General features: G+C 42.1%; 1 protein-coding gene across 4 annotated transcripts; it reads left to right on the top strand.

The window, feature by feature from the left end:
* Positions 1–264: 264 nt before the first annotated feature.
* Positions 265–18,632, top strand: ldb1a (LIM domain binding 1a). Of its 4 annotated transcripts, none has more exons than XM_088385647.1 (12): positions 265–554; positions 2,733–2,837; positions 11,410–11,512; positions 11,796–11,840; positions 12,035–12,110; positions 12,436–12,538; positions 12,874–13,046; positions 13,132–13,254; positions 13,329–13,406; positions 14,454–14,577; positions 14,680–14,822; positions 15,620–16,297. In XM_088385647.1, exons 2-12 carry the CDS (start codon positions 2,810–2,812, stop codon positions 15,830–15,832), a joined length of 1,209 nt encoding a protein of 402 aa, XP_088241773.1. In that variant the 5' UTR covers positions 265–554; positions 2,733–2,809; the 3' UTR covers positions 15,833–16,297. The 4 variants fall into 4 exon arrangements, with proteins under 4 accessions (XP_088241773.1, XP_088241774.1, XP_088241770.1 ...); XM_088385648.1 differs by lacking the exon at positions 15,620–16,297 and adding an exon at positions 17,182–18,632 and having other exon boundaries at positions 278–554; XM_088385644.1 differs by lacking the exons at positions 265–554; positions 2,733–2,837 and adding exons at positions 8,480–8,587; positions 8,675–8,827 and having other exon boundaries at positions 15,620–16,298.
* Positions 18,633–18,650: the final 18 nt, after the last annotated feature.

The following is an 18,650-nucleotide window of genomic DNA, read 5'->3' on the forward strand; positions in this document are numbered from 1 at the left end:
GTTTTTTTTCTGCTCTTGTTTTATATTCCATTTGAGTGAGCGAATTAACTTGCACGTCCTGTTTCCCTGCTCTCGCCTCTTCTGGACAAGTCCGACCAGTCTGCTTCTCATTGCATGTCATTCTAATTTATTTATTCCTTACAGAAGCTGTGAGATGCACATCTAACCGATCACAGCACTAACTACTACCTTAACTCTGCTCTGCCGTTGCCATGGATACAGCCCCCCCTTCTTGTGGGCATGGAAGGATGGGCCTCTAGCGGAGAGAGATGTGGCGGGTCTGCGTCATACCAGTGCAGCTAAGAGAAGCCCCCCTCCTCCTTTCCTCATCTCCTCCACCTTCCCTCAATCCCTCCTTCCTTGTCATCATCCAATTTGCACTTTGCTTGATTCGCCCCCCTCCAATTGTGTCCTATATCAGCATCTGTTCATCACACGTTCCTCCTCCAACGTCTCGCTCTCTCTTTCATTGCCTGCTGGCTCAGCTCGGCTTCCGCTGTGTTGGCTGACCCGGGCGGACTTTTACTGGCAAGCGTGGGCGAAAGAAAAGAAAGGTAAGCACTGAGATGGAGTGCGGGTGATGATGGAGAGTGACGCAGATAAGCAGTAAATGTGTGAATGATGGCATCAGGAGCCTTTGAAACATTCACTTTAGATTTTTTTTGGGGGGGGGTGAGGGAGCCATGTGAGCTTGTACTGTCACAACATTAGAGGCATGTGCTCAAGCAGATGTTTGCCTAAGTGGACCAGGCAAGGTGAAACTTCATTCTAAGAGCTTGTTGTTGACATGTCGACACAGTGCGGGCATGAGTACGTGCAAGCGGGAGGAGAGAGAGAGAGAGAGAGAGAGAGAGAGAGAGAGAGAGAGAGAGAGAGAGAGAGAGAGAGAGAGAGAGAGAGAGAGAGAGAGAGAGAGAATGCCTGACAGTTCACAGCAGCTTTAATTGCTCTTGGAAGCCATTTTTTGAAACACGCTCACACAATCTTCCTCTCTTCGTCTGCCTTTGTTTGATCCCAACCTTGCAACTACACAACATAAGGTAGTGCTTGTGGCAGAAAGAAAAGGGCCCGCAGGGATGTTCATTGTGTCTGGGTCCTGGGAACATTGTCTGACATGGTGTATGACATTTAACTGTGATGCGGCTGCCTGTTCACTGGTGTGTAGCCAATGTGCCTGTCAGCTCTGCTTCCCGGGCTGACTCATATTTCCTCTCTGTTGTTGTACTGCCTCTGAGTGACAGGCGTCGGTGATGAGCGCTTTTGTCAAAGCTGCATGATGGGGTCTTCAGTAGCGGTGGGAGATCCATATGTGGAGTCTTTTTTGTCTGACAGTCAAGTTGTCAGATGTTGATAGGATCAAGCACAAGTACAAGATTCGCTTGGGTACTTGTGGAAGTCAAGTGTGGCTTTCGGTAATTGTTCATGATGATGATTTGTCCACTACGTAACCCAGCGGGAATGAGCCACAAGAAAGAAAGGACAAAGATTTTAAAACTGATTAAGATCCTCAGGGGCCCCTTGACTACATGGGTTGTGGAAATTGCCACATCTAATCAATGATAACTGCAGTCATAAGCAGGACTATCCCATACAAAAATGCCTGTGTGGTTTTTATATTGGATCACACCTTCTTGAAATACATAAATTAAGTAGAATTATCCGTATCTGGATTATGTGACTAATTATGCCCCCTATCATACCAAAAAGAATATAGCACATTTTCAAACTTTTTACAATATGTTCAACATATGCGATCATATATGATACAAATAACTATTCAATAAAATTGTATATATTAATTTTGAATGATAGTTTTAGTTTTCGACTTGTCGCGTATCCTCAACAATTTGAAATACTTGTCACTCGTCCTTTTTTTTTTTTATTAGTGGCAAAGCCTCACTGGTGCGACAAGCCGAGCATCAGGTAGTGCAAAACTGTTATCCATTCCACCAGGTTTTGCTAAAATTCATTCAGTAGTTTTTGTGTAATCCTGAAAGCAAGCAACAATGAATGCATTAGAAATATAGACTTGGAAAGTGATAAAAGCGCTAATGGAAATGGAGTGAACTGCCATAAGGTCACCTGGGTGACAACAGTGAGAGTGAAGCAGGATTACAGCGTGTCGTAAGGGAGCAAAGGGTCTTTATGTTGGCGAGCAGGTGCATATTAACGCGGTTTTCCCGACTCCCGTGGGCCTCGGGTGTCTCTGCTCTCCAGGTGGGCCTTGCATTTTTAATCCATGCTGTCTGCGCTGATTATCGCACGTCGTCTGTGTGCAGCCGGAGGTAGTAACGAAGAGATGGAAATCAGTCATATATGAGTCGAAGGGTGCATGTGTTTGTTTGGCATTAATGACCTTCTGGGCGCCTACTGAGAATGTTTATCTCCCACGGCAGCAAGGTAAAAAACACACAATGCATCAGTGCCACACACGCTCACACAATTTCTTTTCGGCTAATTGCTTCTCGTGATTTCCTTAATCTGCACACACACAGAGCTCAATTCGGCGTTAGGCACTCCTGTCTGCTGTGCAATCAAGTCTCTCTGTTTCATTTCCCCTCCCACTTGTGTTGCAACATGTCTGTTAATGATGCAGCCACTGCCAACTTCCTGCCTCTGACAGAGAAAGAGCGAGCAAGCGAGCGAGAGGTAGCCCTGCCTCGGAATCGTACCACTCCCTCTTCTTATCTCTCCACCTCCCCCCTCTGTCTCCCCGTGTTGTTTTTCCTCAGAAGCGTAGCCCTTGCGAGCAGCGTGAGGGCCGAGTGCTGGCGTTTCCTTCAAAGCGGAGCCCCCAACATGTGAGAAGATGTCTGTTGGAGGTTGCGCTTGTCCCGGTGAGTGCCTCGTCTGGCCGACCCTCTCTTTGCTGCACGTTGTTATCACAAACATACCTGTGGGGGCTGTCAAAGTGGTCAAATTGTGAAGGGTTACAGCAGGGGTCACCAACATGGAGCACCAGGTAGCCCCAAGGCCTGTTCTAAAAATAGTTCACCAGTGATGGAACACTGGAATGTTGCAGAAATGATCGTTTGAAAATGTTAACACTTGCAGAGATGAACAGAAATAAAGCGGTGCAGGTTATATTCATGTTTTTTTTTTTTTTTTTTAACCTTGCTACATAATGAATATTATCAAATATGCTCAATATTAGCATTAAACATGTGTCTTCCCATAGATGAATACGATTAATTTTTAAAAATAGATATAATTCAAAGTTGTGTATCAAACTGCTAGCATTTCCCATTAAGCATCACCCAAAAAGCACAGCAGGGCTTCAAAAAGGTTTGTGACCCCTTCAAGGTAGTCAATGGGCAGCAATGCTACTATATAGGTTTTGCCACAGTATGGGACAAAATGGATTTACTGCATTTTTCTGCTGCAAGTTTGCACAAAAAGGAAATGGATGCTCCTTTTATTGCTCTCACTGTACTTCCTGATGTTTTGAGTTCTAGTTCTGTCTTGCAGCTCAAAACACAACACCAGATACTTAGTTGTTGAATTTCACAGCAAAATGCATAATGAACTTTAATTTTGAAGAGTACCATTTCTGGTGAGTTATTTTTTACTTATTTCCATTTTGGTATAGGACACACATACAAAATAAGATCTAAAGATTCTCAACTGGTGGGTTGCAGACATCTAGTAAAAAATTTATTCGTCTTCTGATTGTTTTCATGACAGCACTGAGGCATACCAAGTTACCACATAGAACATACACTATTTGGTAAGGGTCAAATAGTTGGTTACTTGTGCTCTGACCGCTGTCTACTTTGTAAACAATTACAGTGCATCATAGCTAGCTTTTGAAGTTGATTGACAATACAGATTTTTGAACTCAAGTTTCACCATTGAACCATATTTTTTTTCAGTTAGTGCTGTACAAAATATACAAATGGTAGTCATGCAAACCATTCGAGTTTCATCTACTGGTGCAGTGATAGTTGTGTTGAGTGGGTGGTCCTCAGACCGTTTAACTTATATTACTAATGGTCTTTTTAGTGGTTAGAACATCTGCCCCACAGTTTTGATGTTGGGGCTGAGTCTAGCCTTTGGCCTTCGTATTTTAAGTTAAGTTAAGATAAAAGTGAGTTTAGGTGTGAATGTGAGTGTGAATAGTCTTTTTTCTATATTTCAATTTTAGTGTGCTTATTGAATAATATTGCTTCGGAAAAGTTGTATGTTACTGAGAGTGCTTTGGCATAATTCCTTTGCATGTTTTCTTTGTTATATTGTAGGTTTTTTATGCTTTGATAATGGGAAAGGTAAAATTGTAATTGTGCCGCCCCGCATAAGGTTTTGCGATATGTCCTCAATAGTCATCCTTCAGATATTTGCTACTTGCCCCGCAATAAGAAGCAAAGTCATAAAAAGTGGGACAAGCTTTTTCTTTTGAAGGTTTTATTTATTTGTCTTCAGCTATCAGATGTAACATTTGAGAGGTCACTTTTTTGGTCTGGTCTATTTCCTGGCCCTTTCTTGTCCCCCCCGCCCCCTGTTGTTAACAGACTTCACTGTAGGGCAAAAACATTTAATGACATCCACATGTGTGTGCGAAGGGTGCACAGGGAGGATTTGCTGCATTTTAGTGAATGTTGTGAAGTAAATATAAGCAAGCGATGGAGGGCGTGAGCACATAGTACGTGCGCACAGACTATCAGACCCATCGCAGAGGATCTTGAGCCTGCTGAGGCACGTTAAGGCTCGCGAATCTCCCAGGAAAAAAAGCTACAGTACAGCATGACTATGTATGCATGCAATAGATCATCTTATGTGCAGCTGCTTTGTTTACATTCTTGTATTATGACAAGTAGGTGGAGCCTTCCCCTTTTAGTGTACAGCCGGTGAAAGGACACTTAAAAAAAAATCATACTTTTTCTGATGTCATTGTTTTTGAAAGCAGAATTTACGAGACCTCAGTGTACCTCACTAGATTTCAGAACAGTGAGCATCAAAATATTGCTAGGCTTCTTCAGGGACTTTTTGTGAAACCACTGATCCGCATTATTTTAATCTAACAATTGTCAAATGCCCAAGTTCTGGATAAAGCTATTTTGATGTTGCAATATTGCATTACACTTGAACAAGACTGGGAACAGACGAATGGAATAAATGACATTAATTCCCATCAGTGGAATTTTTTTTTTTTAATCCCCCTAATTTGTCGACCAGCATCCCGTAGTGTTTTTGTGCATGTGTGCGTCCGTGTGTGCATGCACACTTTTCACACGCGCATGGAAAAACAAATGGCCCCCTCTTAATCCTGACATCATTTCTCCCTCCCTCCGGTCATCTGTTTTGTTCTTGGCTCTTTGTGCAATAATATTAGCTATTAAAGATGGCTGCAGCGAGCATGTAAGGAGGTTAATATGAGTCTTCTTCATATGGTGGCAAACATCTGCCTGCTTAAAGTGTGCTGACGACCTTTTGTTGTTGCTGTGACTTTGCCATTTTTTTTAAGGCTTTGTTCTCTGTGCCCTAACGGAGTGGAGCCAATCACATCCTTTGTTCTGACTAAATGGTAAAAATAGATTGCATGTATGCTTCCCTGCCCCCTTCTCCCAAATGCACCCACCCCAACACACTCTTCCCTTGGCTCGTCACTCTCCCCCCCTTCATTCCTCTCACTCTTTGCCCTTGTTTCACCCCCCCTGCATTAACATCGCTGTTACCTCATGCAGAAAGTCACATGGCCCCTGACGGGAGAGAAGTGGCTTCAAGCAGAGCCTTTTTATTATATTTATTTATTTGAATGACACAACAATGTGTATTTCTTTATGCCTCTTTTCTCTCTCCGCTCCTTACTGTAAACGAGATCAAAATGGCCGTGTGTGCGGAGGCAGGGAGAGAAGAGGAATGTGTGGGAGATGCTGGGGAGTCAGACATAGAGAAAGGAGGGGTTTCGCAGAGTGGAGATGAGCTGCTGTGATGTCACATCTGCTGCAGGCCCCTCAGCATGGCGGCCAAAAGCTGGCATGTGCCACCTAAGCAGGGATGTGGACAAAAGAAAATACACATGAGGACTTCTTAAACAAATCACAGCACATTTTCAGCCCCAGTCAAAGGAAACACTTAAAGGCAGTTTGAATGACTTTGTAAATACAAATCATCACCCTTGATTCATCGTTTTATGATGACTTAATAAATGTCTACTCGCTGACAGGCCAGAGATCAAACCTGAATAATGCACACAGTAATAGAGAGAATGCAAATCAAGGTAAATGCTGGCAGATGGGAGCCGTTAAAGGAATCAGACGCCATAAAACAGGATTTACAAAGTACTATTTTACCAGCGGAGGCGTACAGTCATGAAAATATCAGCGGCCATGTTGATTCATTGCCTTTGAATTAGCAACTAACACTGTGGGCTTAAAGAATTTGTTCTTGAGGTGTCACATTGACTTTTTTTTTTTTTTACACGCCACCTTTATAAATCAGTTGTGCTAATATTCCTGTCAAATTTAGTACGGTGCCATAGGTGTTTCATTATTCAGTGGAACAGCTCCAACATTAGTCATTAAATAACAAGACGTACTGCACCGCACACAGTGTTGCAGTGAGATCTGGGTAAACACCCTTTTCTCTCTCCCCTCATCCCATTATCTACTTGTACTGATTAACTCGCAGGTGAAAAGAAAAGGAAAAAAAACAAGATTATTTGTGTCGCTTCATATTTATAATTAGAATGCATTGCAGACTCATTCTATGTCTGTAAATAATATTTTCATAATAATTAGATGAATTTGTTTTTCGATCCTTAATTTTTTATACTGTGATTTGGAAACTTGATGAGAAGGATGATACGATGTACGTATGCAGGTTCTCCAGCAGAGGGCAGTGCGCCTCCTTTTTCCCCTTTATAATGTATTCCATCACCAGCTTTGGAAATGATAATAAGACTGTTGATTTTGAACTAGGAAAGATTTCAGGTGGTCAGACAGCACCACTGAAATTGCATTCAAATGTACAAAAATGGTTAGGCTGATCTTGCCTGGCTCGAAAATCAGCACCCTCTTAACCAAGAATGATGACCCTAATGAAGACCGCTGACCCACCCACTCACCTGTAGGCTGAACAATCTTAAAAACTTTATAGTAGCTGTGATCTGATGTGCGGCTTTACCAGTAAGAGTCCCTGGTGGGCTTCTGATGTATTTACTCGCAGCCTTTCAATAAAACCCACCACTTCACTTTCCTCATCTGCTCTCTTGCTTTATATAATTACACAAACTGACTTAGCGAAGGCCTCAACCAATTGAGCTTTAAACGCACTTAGAGACCACAAAGGCTTTTCTGCTCCTTCAAAGCTATTGCTTGTAAACATCAGAGTGCTTATTGATTAAAACTGAGACTGTATCCTTACATAATATGAGGCTAGGAAAGGATCAGGACTGTGGTCTAAAAAGGATTTGAGCCAGAGTCAATCACTTCCCAAAAGCCTTTACAAAGACGCCTTGAATTAACCAGCCTGATTAACACTCATCACTGTACCACGCCGTGCAAGCCAGAGCGCTTGATCATACTCCAGACGCCACGGAGATGAAAGCAAACGCTGTTTTAAGATGGAGAAGGTCAGGACAGAACAAATTAATTCCATCATCATCATCATCATTTCATTACACTGTGGTGATGATTAAGACTAAGGAAATGGATTTCATTGCCTGATTCATCCAACAGAGCAAATGAAAAGATAAGGCTCCATAATTTGTGTGAACATTTCCATAATCAAACATCAAGTAAGAACGGCTTTGCTCAAACTAGGTGTATGTAATAAAACACCTGAAAACAAAATAAAATTTGAACCCCTAATTAAAAAAAACACAGAGTAAGACTTTTGCCACGGTGGAAAAAAATCTTCTAATAACAGTTTAAAACCAATCTTTGAATTCACATGGTTGCATGCAATAAAGCTGAAAATAAAACAGAAGTGTTCAGCCAAGTCTCATTGGGGGTTATGATACAGCTTCCCACTATTCACAAGATAAACAAAAGCAGCGCCAGCAAATTGTCTGCAGTTTGTGGGCTGTGCAGCAAGAGAGTAACATAAAATCACTTACTGGTGTGCTCAATGTCTCTGCTGGACTGTAACATTTTTAGGGTTGGGGTGATACAGTGAAATTATATTAAAAAAAAAAACTGCGGCAGAAAAAAACCCATAGTTCTCTGCTCTAATGAAACCAGACAATTCATTGTTATAAGCAGATTCCACAAAGCTACCTAGAGATTTTTACCCCTTGTGCAAAGCTCCTGTCGGGCCACCGTACTAATTTTGTCTGCCTCACAGTTCTGAGGTCTCAAATCTCGTATTTCCCAATGTACTCAGGCTTTCTCCCACATTCCATTTTTTTTAGGGGGGATAAATAAAAAACATAAATTAAGATACAGTTTTGATCAAGTTAGTTTAATAACAAATAACAATAACAAAATACCACTGAATATGTACATGTGTTGTCACGCATGCGAGCATACGCGCAAGGGGCGGAGTCTGGTTTTTTTTTTTTTTCATCAAGTATCGACGGACAGCCTGCCTGGAACAAAGGGTCCCCAAGTAGTAGTAGTAGCAGCGGTAGATCGGTACCACCGTGCACGTATGTTAATGCATTAAAAAAAAATTACAATTAAAATAAATGCACATGTATTTATAATTTTCACTAGTTCTCGCTTGGTGGTTATAGTTTCCTCCCCTGGCTGGCGTCGTATGTGTTGGGGTAGTTCAAGTGCTTTCCCAAGCGACGGAGCTTGGAGCCTTCGCCGTCCAGCTTCTCCGGCTAGCATCGACGCTAGCTGGCTAGGAGCAACCCCGCCTTTCGGTGGCCTTTTCTTTGCAGGTAACCACACCTCAAAGCGCACCCGGCGGCGTTACCCTCACCGTCGGCTCATTGCATTTCTGTAAATATGACTGACGGACATTGCGAAGGGATCGCGCTGCTCATGGCGACGTCGTAGCTTAGCAATGGCACGCGTCGTCCGATCATGGATGCGGCCCTGCGGCTCCGTTTACACCGAGCCGCGGTGTGCATGGCTCACTTTGTGTGTTTATGTGCGGGCGACTTCTTCTTTATTACACTTTGTGTTATAACAAGCGTCTGGTAGGGCTACTTTTAATGTATTTATAACGTTGTTTGGAATGTTTCATTTGATTGCGGGCACTTAGAGCATCCGTCTCTTTGGACGGAGCTCCATTGTTTGCAATAGTGGAGGGCGGATCGCTCCAAATATCGATAATAAAGATATCGAATGGACATTAATACGTATCATTCTCATGAGATTGCTATTTGAAAATTTGCTTATATTTATCCACGTCTATGTTATTACATTTTGAAATATCACTCATTTAACTAATATTTGATTGATTTTGATTATATTATACTATATCAGTACACTTCTTTGGTAAATGTGAATAGCCATGTGACAAGATATTCTTACACCGCATCTGCCACCAAGCTGGTTGAGGTTTGAAGTTCCACTTTAACATGAGTACAACTCACTAAGAATTTTGAAATTTGGGTAAGGAGTTACAAAGAAAGTAAGGTTTGTTTGGGGAATGTTTTCGTGTGGTATCACCCCTGGAAATTCTGGCTATTTAAGAATTTAAATTAGAGAAAACGGTCCAACATCATTATTTGTCAAAATTCTTCTGAACCCTTTTATTTTATCTTGTACTTGGAGAGCCTCCTTCTCCAATAATGTGACCAAGTTAGAATTATCCACCAATTATACTGGTGCGGGCAAGATTTTTTAAACGCTTCAAAAACACCAACGCTTGTCTTAAAAACTCGACGAGTGCAAATCGAAGATTATTGAAGAGAAAAGCAGCATGGACAGAGGAAGTCCATGTACTTCATTAGTCAGGCTTTTAAAGCATTTGAAGCGCTTATTAAATGCCCCCCCTCCAAAGATGTCAGTGACATGCCATGTACTGTAAAGGAATGCTGCATATTTGCTATCGTTAAACTATAGTCACAGTACCAAAATGTTGACTTTGATACTGCATAAATGACCTCATAGCAGTACTGATACCAGGGCATTGATTGATTGATTGATTCATTCATTCATTTATTCATTCATTCATTCATTATTTAACATCAACTGTTAATTTTTTTGCCATATTTTGAATCATAAACTGTTGAATCACGCTCAGAGGTTTGCAACTTTATGATCGCGAAAATATACTTCATATACGGTATTGCTTTTGTCTCCAACCTGGAAATTAATTTTCAGCGTATGTAAAAGTCTGTGTGACTAAGTGGGAAGACTGCATTCAAATGTGTCATGGGAAGAACACCAACTCTTCTACTTTTGTCAAGTAACAACTTAAAAAGATGCACTTTGTAAATGAAAAATTGCACTGGTGTGATTTCGTGTGAATCTGTACTCGGTTTAACTGACGGTTTAACAATGAAATTATTCTGATTGTCCATAGAAAATGGTGTATAATTGCTGTCTTACTGTACTCGCAGTGTAGAAGGGGATTAGGACTAACACCAAAAATGATGCTTTGGCTGCCCCGTCAGTGAGAAGATTAAACAAGTAGAGCCCATAGAGGCGGGCAGGCAGTCATCCCAGTGTTGGTTTTAATCTGGCACCGCTGCCATTTAAACGGCAAGGCGTCAGTGACACACCGTTTGCACGTGAATTGTGACTTTTTGAATTAACGGCGTCACCTCCGGTGCTGCATGTTGATGCCCCACATAAGAACAAGCATGATCCTACAGTCTGCTGCGGCGCTATAATTAATGTCTAATGAAAGTGTGGAGAGAGTGGCTGGCTCTAATGAGGCAGACAGGCTCATGTTTCCGAGGAATGCCCCCCCGCCTCTCCTGTTATCCCACTTTGCCGCTGTCTACTAGAGTTTAAGATATCATTAGTCGGACCACTGCCTGTGTGAGGCCTCGCAGAATTCAGGTCCGTGCTCCATGAATGCTTTATCTGGCCAGACAAGGGTTAACAACAGACAGGGTTGGTGGGTATTGGGGGGGGGGTATGGGTGGAGGAGGCAACAGGGTGTGTGTGGGGGGGGTCTGCACACAGAGTGCAGATGGTGATGGGCTCTCATTGAAGGGAGGGATCCCCATGTCAGCGTGGATGCTATAAGAAGCAGCCAGATCATGTTTGTTTTCCTTGTCCATTTGGCAGATTGAAGATGCATTAGCTAATGAAAGCAGCCAGGAAAGGCTCGGTAGGGTGGTGGTGGGGAGGGTGGGCACAGGAGAATAAAAAAGAAAAAAAACATTACAGACGGCACACTTTTATTGGAGCGAAAGGCACCAAAACAGCCAAGAGTTGGATTACTTGCGGATGATGTTGTGATTTGAACGCAGCTACATCGAAGCAATCTTCTCTAAATCTTTACTCTTCTACCCGCACCCACCCCTGCTCTCTCGCTCCGTGTCTCTCGCTCTCTGCGCAGGCTGTTCGTCAAAGTCATTCAAGCTGTACTCTCCCAAGGAACCCCCCAACGGCGGCAGCTTTCCCCCTTTCCACCCAGGCGCTATGCTGGATCGAGATGTGGGGTAAGTATGCTCGAGCCGCATTGACAACAAACCCGCCTGAGGGAAAGAAATAATGCTCTCATTACATATAGTTTTATTTTGAAATGTCTGTAATGTATTGGCTACCACATTAGATGCTCTTCGTGTTACTTTTTATAAACCGTGACCTAAATCAATTCTAGGGCTCATAATGAAATATAAATCAGTCGTAACATGCATGAACCGCACAATTACAAAACAGCTTTCATCCCTGAATTGATGCTTGTGATGATTCCAATGTTTTTTTTTTTGTGTGTATCGTCAGACCCACACCCATGTATCCCCCATCATACATGGAACCAGGAATGGGGTGAGTTCACAGCCTTCCAAATAAAGTAGGAATTCTTGGTGTCGTCACTTTGGATTTAACATTTTTGCAGACAAAGACAAACATTGTAAATCTCTTGTAATTACTTGGCTTACACATGTGGCACGGTGGTGGGATTTGATCAGTGCAGCCCGAGCTTCATAGTGAGTGTTGAATTTCCCCATTTCCTGCTCCAGGAGACCCACACCGTATGGAAACCAGACAGACTATCGCATGTATGAGCTGAACAAAAGGCTACAGAATTGGACAGAGGTGAGTCATGTCATTTATTTGGAGATTTAGAAGCTCAACAAGCACATCTGGCTTTTTCAATTTTCCAGGTGATTTTAATAACATTTCTGAGGGGCTATGTTTATAAAATTTACCTTATAATGAGCGTGCAAAATAAATCCAGAACCCCCTTGATTTTATTTACATTCAGGCTATAATAGGATTATGTGATCAACCTTATTTAGCCAAACTTGTGAATTTAAATATCTCCACGTTCAACTTCCATCATCCGTAATGAGATGGCACGCAAGAAGTAAATTCTGAATTATGACAAAGTATTGAAAGCTGTCTGTGGTTCCTCTTTCAGGATTGTGACAATTTGTGGTGGGATGCCTTCACCACGGAGTTTTTCGAGGACGACGCAATGCTCACCATAACTTTCTGCCTTGAAGATGGACCCAAACGATACAGTAAGATTAAGCCTGCCACACACGGAGTCAAAGCAGAATTGTGGGGTTCAGCCACTATTTTGGGAAATTGAAAGTCTTCTAGTTATGACACACCACAGAGAATATGTCAAAAATCCTGCCAAATTTGAATAATTGCAAAACATTGCTAGATGTATAAAATGGTGCAAACTATATTTGACCGGTATTGTTATAATAAACATGCTGATGATTAATTTTCTAAAATATGTATACGTTGTATATTACTATGATTTTTACAAGTATTTTTGCCCCCATGCCTTAAAAGGGACCCCCCCCTTCTTCACTTGACAGTGATGACTTCTTTTTTTTTTTTTCAGCCATAGGAAGGACGCTGATTCCCAGATATTTTCGAAGCATCTTCGAGGGGGGCGCAACAGAGCTCCTCTACAACTTGAAGCATCCGAAGGAATCCTTCCACAGTAACTTTGTCTCTCTTGACTGTGATCAGTGCACCATGGTCACCCAGAACGGCAAACCCATGTTCACGCAGGTCTGGCCAGTCTTTCTACATTTTTCCTTTTGTAGACTTTTTCTCAAATAAATATTTTTGTTTGGGGGTTGGTCTCCCGCTCAAGGTTTGCGTGGAGGGCCGTCTATACCTTGAGTTCATGTTTGATGACATGATGAGGATCAAGACGTGGCACTTCAGTATCAGACAACACAGAGAGGTCCTCCCCAGAAGCATTCTGGCCATGCACGTGAGTGCTCAAACTCAAAACATTGCGCATTCACAGCTTTCCGATTTCTTATGTCGCCCATCATGCTCCTGCAGGATCCGCAAATGCTGGATCAGCTGGCTAAAAATATCACCAGATGCGGGCTGTCCAACTCCACACTCAACTACCTCCGTGTAAGAAAGTTTGCCCTTAATAATGCTCACCTTAGCTAGAATAATACAGTGGCACCTCCATAGTCGAAGCCCTGAAACAGCCTCAAAATGCAAACAAATCTCATGCGTGCTGTCAACAAAACTTTAGTGTTTAATGGTTTTTTTTTTTTCTGGAGTGGAGCGATATGGGGAAAAAATATTCCCGTTATAGACCATTTTATGTCATGATGAGAATATACCATATATTTCTGGTTATTCTATGTAAAAAAAAAAACAATTAGAACATACTGCGACTACTTACCTTTTCTCACTTCCATTTGTAATATTAGTCACAACTCGCAAAGTTCACCCGCAAACAAACTCGAACTGAAATAAGTCACTTGTCCCGCCTTCATGATTTTTTTTTTTTTATCGCCAAAGGAGAATGAGGAATAGCTAAGCATGCGACACGACAAGATGCCGACAACAGGCAGAGGGACATTTTTAATTTTTAATTACTTACTCAGTTAAACAAATGTCTGAACCACATTACAGTGGAGACTTAGTAATCAGTCATGGATCGCACATTAGCACGTCAAGTGTCGGGAGACAAAATGATGCAACAGCCAAACAGTAAGCACACACACGTCTGAAAACTGGAAATGACCTTCTCATCCAGCATTAGAGTGCGACCTCACAAATACAATCCGGGGCAAATGCTCAGAATCTTCCATCAACATGCTTCTAAGCGTCATAAAAAGCCTTACTAGCGTTGAAGCTGTTAAAAGCCCCTAGAAGAAGACTGGCATCATATTAAGTCCTGTGAATTGAGGATAGGAAGTCGCTGAGTAAATACTTTTGGCGATATCGTCTAAATAAGTAAATTTGAACGTCTGCTTAAAAAAAAAAATAGCTGGCATGGTAATAATTATGGCGCTGACAGATTGGTGAAAGTGTTGGAAGTCGATCAGTGTCACAGAACGGTTTGTGTTCAACTTTGGAGGTACCACTGTAATGGGCTCAGGTGTACATGTAACAAGCCATCCTTTTCTGTTATTAACCAAGTCCTAAAAATGATACCTTCTTAAGCTTTGTGTGATATTGGAGCCCATGCAAGAACTCATGTCAAGACACAAGACTTACAGTTTGAGCCCCCGAGACTGTCTGAAGACTTGCCTCTTCCAAAAGTGGCAGCGGATGGTAGCACCCCCAGGTAAAAAAGAAAAAAAAAAAAAGGCAACACTCTTTAGCTTTATTCAAAAATGTAATAAAACTCAATAGGAGCTCACGGTCTCCTCTTTATGTGCGCTTGTAGCCGAGCCTGCCAGACAAGCACCCAACAAGCGGCGGAAAAGAAAGGTGTCGGGCGGCAGCACGGTGAGCTCCGGCGGGGGCGGCAATAACAACAGCAACAGCAAAAAGAAGAGTCCAGCCAACAACTTCACACTGTCCAACCAGGTACCCATTAGCATGGCATCTACTTCACCTATAGGTGCAGCAGCAAAGGTTCGCTGAAGGTTATGGTGAAGATGGAAGCGTAGAGCCCATTTGCAGGTGGGCTTTGTTTTGCGCAGAGGGTTGGGGAGTCTTAGTAATGAGCAGTCATAGCCATTTTTATGTTTTTTTTTTTTTTTTTGAGCAGTATTGCTTTGGTTTGACGACTTAAGCTTCACAACATATTCTTTGTTTGGTTGGTTGAGACCCGAGGTGGAATGAACCCTTTATTTAATGACTAACATTTGTATTAATACTAAAGAGCATCCATAAAAAAAAAATGTTTGGCATTGAAATTGGTTGAAAAGGAGTTTTAAGTTTGGGGTAATATGGTTGAGAATGTTTGCAGCGCCACGCTAGAGGCGTAGCTAGCCGTGTCATAGTGAACAGCAGCATGGTGGAAGATTCGAGTCCCGCAGGCAGGCGAGGCTCCTCTTAGGGTCCACGTCGGAGGAAGCGGCATGGTAAACTTCTCGAGATGATGCAGAGAAGGGTCCTCACCACGATTGTCCGACTGACGATTGCTTTCAACACAACAGCATCAAGGGCCATCCTAACTGCTCTGATGCAACCCCCAAAAGGAGAACATTTCCCTTGTTGACTTCATGGTTGACACATCTAACTCAGTTCTGAGGTTTGGGCTTCAAATCTCAGCTGCAATAGACAAGCGAGAGAACCCATCCATTCAAATAGCCATTCTGACCCCCTCTCCCCCTCGTATAAAGGGGATAATATGTGCCGGCCCTTACTGTCCCCTTTAGGACGTGATGATGGTGGGAGAGCCCACCCTGATGGGAGGGGAGTTTGGTGACAAGGACGAGCGTCTGATCACGCGACTGGAGAACACGCAGTTGGACGGGGCCAACGGCCTGGAGGATGAGGACAGTTTCAGCAACTCGCCAGCTCTGGGGTCACACTCGCCCTGGAACGGCAAGCCCCCCTCCAGTCAGGAGAGCAAGAACGACAACTCCTAGTCGTCCCAGTAGCGCCCCCCTAGATTATTAATGGAAGCTTGAGGGTTTAGGGAGGGCAGTTGTTTTTTTAATTCAAAGATAACTATCGTTTGAATCAAGAGGGAGTGAAGTTCCATCATGAACTAGACCAGGGTGGTCAAAACGTGGTCTGTGGGCCCGCCAGCATTTTAATCTGGCCTGCCGAGTGAGATTGTAGACTTGTAAAATGCATTTATTTTTTTATTCTTCGACATTATTACATAATTTGCCTTTTTCTGCAATTAATAACAAAATTACTTGTTTAAATTATTTCCTCATCCATTTTCTGTCCTGCATCTTCTATCCTTGAGGGTTGATGGTTTGCCTGAGCCTAGCCCAAGATCCCAACTGATTTTAAAGCAAAAAGTGGACTACACCCAGGACTAGTTAGCAGTCAGTCACAGGGCACTTAGTACTATAGCCATTCACATGTGTACCGCCGGGCATGGAGATTTTTTTTTTTTTTTTTTTTTTTAATCGCTTCAAATGAAGACATGGAGTTTTTTTTTTTTTTTTTTATTGCTTCAAATGAAGATCTCTGCTCACCTGTTTACATGTGATGGGGTCAATTCTGATTTGGGGTTTACATGCTCTGCTGCGTGAATCAGTTTAACAGTGTGTCACTCCAAGATGGATGTAAACATGGGACTTATCGAGATGGAGTTCATTGGTATATTTAGCCCAATAACTGATTGTTTTATACATTTATTAAAGCAACATATTGATTACAAAACAAGTTACAAGTACTTAGAACTACTTTTCTCGTCGCAGAAGAGCTCTGGTAAGACGTTGCCATTTTAAAGTGAATTGAACCCACACTGAGTGCACATGAGTCAGGAGAAAGTACCGTCTCTGTGACGAATGAATCAATTTTTACTTAAAATACAAAAAGTACAACAATTTGAATAATATTCTTTTCTTGAATACAATATCGTCAGATGACCTCTTCCCTTTAGCATCAATTTTGCCTACCTTTGCACGACTGTCACTTGCTCCCTCACATTGCACTTGCTCAGTGGTGCTCAAGCCCAGCCCTCGTCCGCTCAGGTGGATCCGGCTGTGTGCACGCTCGCAATGGCGTTTGAGCCGCAGACGTCCCGAAGTCCCGAGCGCTGGCCACAGGCCCCCCCGTGCTCCGTGGGTTCTTGTTCCAACCTCGGGTCTCTCGGACGCGCATTAACCTCGGCGCCTTTGCTTCTGTTGTGCTCATGTCACCGGAAAAAGAAATAATGTCAATTTTTTGTTTGTGTTGCAGGCTGCAGAAAGTGTGCCTTCTTTTAGTATCGGAATTCCTCATTCGCTTTATAAAACTCAATTATTTGTTTTTGTAGGACCTGGTTGGAACAAAAACCTGTACAGTGCCGGAGCTTGAGGACCGGAGTTGAGAACCACTACGCAATCTCTAACACCTCCAACAAACACACACACAAAATCTCTGTGTCATACGACATGCAACGTTTGGGTACAGCAGAAATGGTACGCAGCATGTCTGGACAAGATTCGACAGAAGTGTGTTTTCATTTTCATTCTTTTTAATGTAAAAACATCAAAAAAAAAATACCCCAGAAATATTCTTTGCACTGTTTTCACCATTAACTCCAATCTATTTTTCTTAACTCTGCCCCCCTCCCCCCTTCCCTCTTTATTGTAAGAAGTGTAAACCAGCTGAACCTTGCAGTATATTCTTGTATAAATATTTGCTGTTAGACCTTTCTTCTTGTGATGGTAATAATGTGAATCAATATTGAATCCCTCCATCTTGTGTCACACTGTCAGTCAATCAAGGCCAGTGATTTGAATGCTCTGCCAATATGATAGATGGCAGGGATGGGGACTCTTTGGCCAATGGGATGCAATTAAAAAAAAAAAATAGACCAACCTCAGAGGGACATTACACAATAGCAAAACGGGCAAATGCTCATTATGAACATTTTTGATGGTCACGCTCGCATTTATATTTTCTTCATTTCGGTGGGTATTTTCAGGCCCATCCAACAGGCGAAATGTTTACCACCCCTGCAGTATGACAATAAGGCCTGCCTTGCGTTATATGCATTATGTCATTGTCATCTTCAATTCTACCTAGCGGGTACTCTCTTATAACGGAAAATAGAAAACGTCCCAAATTTGTTACTCAAATATTTTAACACATTTTGACACCACTGTAAAATAAGAAGAGGAAAAAATCTTTTGTATTAAGTTTCCCAGAACTGTTTTTAATCCCGATTAAAGAAAGCTGTAGACCAAGGAGCTCCATGTAAAGAATCTTTAGATATTACCTACACTGCGCTGTTTGGTTTTAATGAAGAATTATTTTGTTTGCTTTACATGCTTTTGTTTTCATGTTTGTGTCTGTGCTTGTATATTTTTAGGTAGTCTTTTCTGTAAAAGTTATTCTATGTATCCCTCTCCTAGAACTATAAGAATCTCAATTTTATGTAAAGAGATAAAAAGTCTCCTTAAGGTTTTGTTTTGAACTTTTTTTTTTTACATGCTACATCACAGATACAATAATTCTGGCCTCATTTTTGCGAACTATTTATTTTTCCATGTACTGACATGCCGTTTTTAGTCCAACCAACTTGTACAGTGCTCATGCATAACCGGTTTTATTAAGGGCTGCTGGATCAGTAAATGCTGAAAGGTCTTTTTTTTTTGTCATGCAGCGCCCAAGTAAATACATTCTGATTATTCACACACAAAAATCTTTTATTTGCTGTTGTAGTTTTCCAGTCTATCTGAATCATGTATCAGATGACACAAATAAAATCAGTTAGACAAATGACGTCTTTATTTACTC

The sequence above is a fragment of the Syngnathus floridae genome, chromosome 9, assembly GCF_059516105.1.
Source record: "Syngnathus floridae isolate MCC-2025c chromosome 9, RoL_Sflo_1.0, whole genome shotgun sequence".
NCBI classification, from domain to species: Eukaryota; Metazoa; Chordata; class Actinopteri; order Syngnathiformes; family Syngnathidae; genus Syngnathus; species Syngnathus floridae.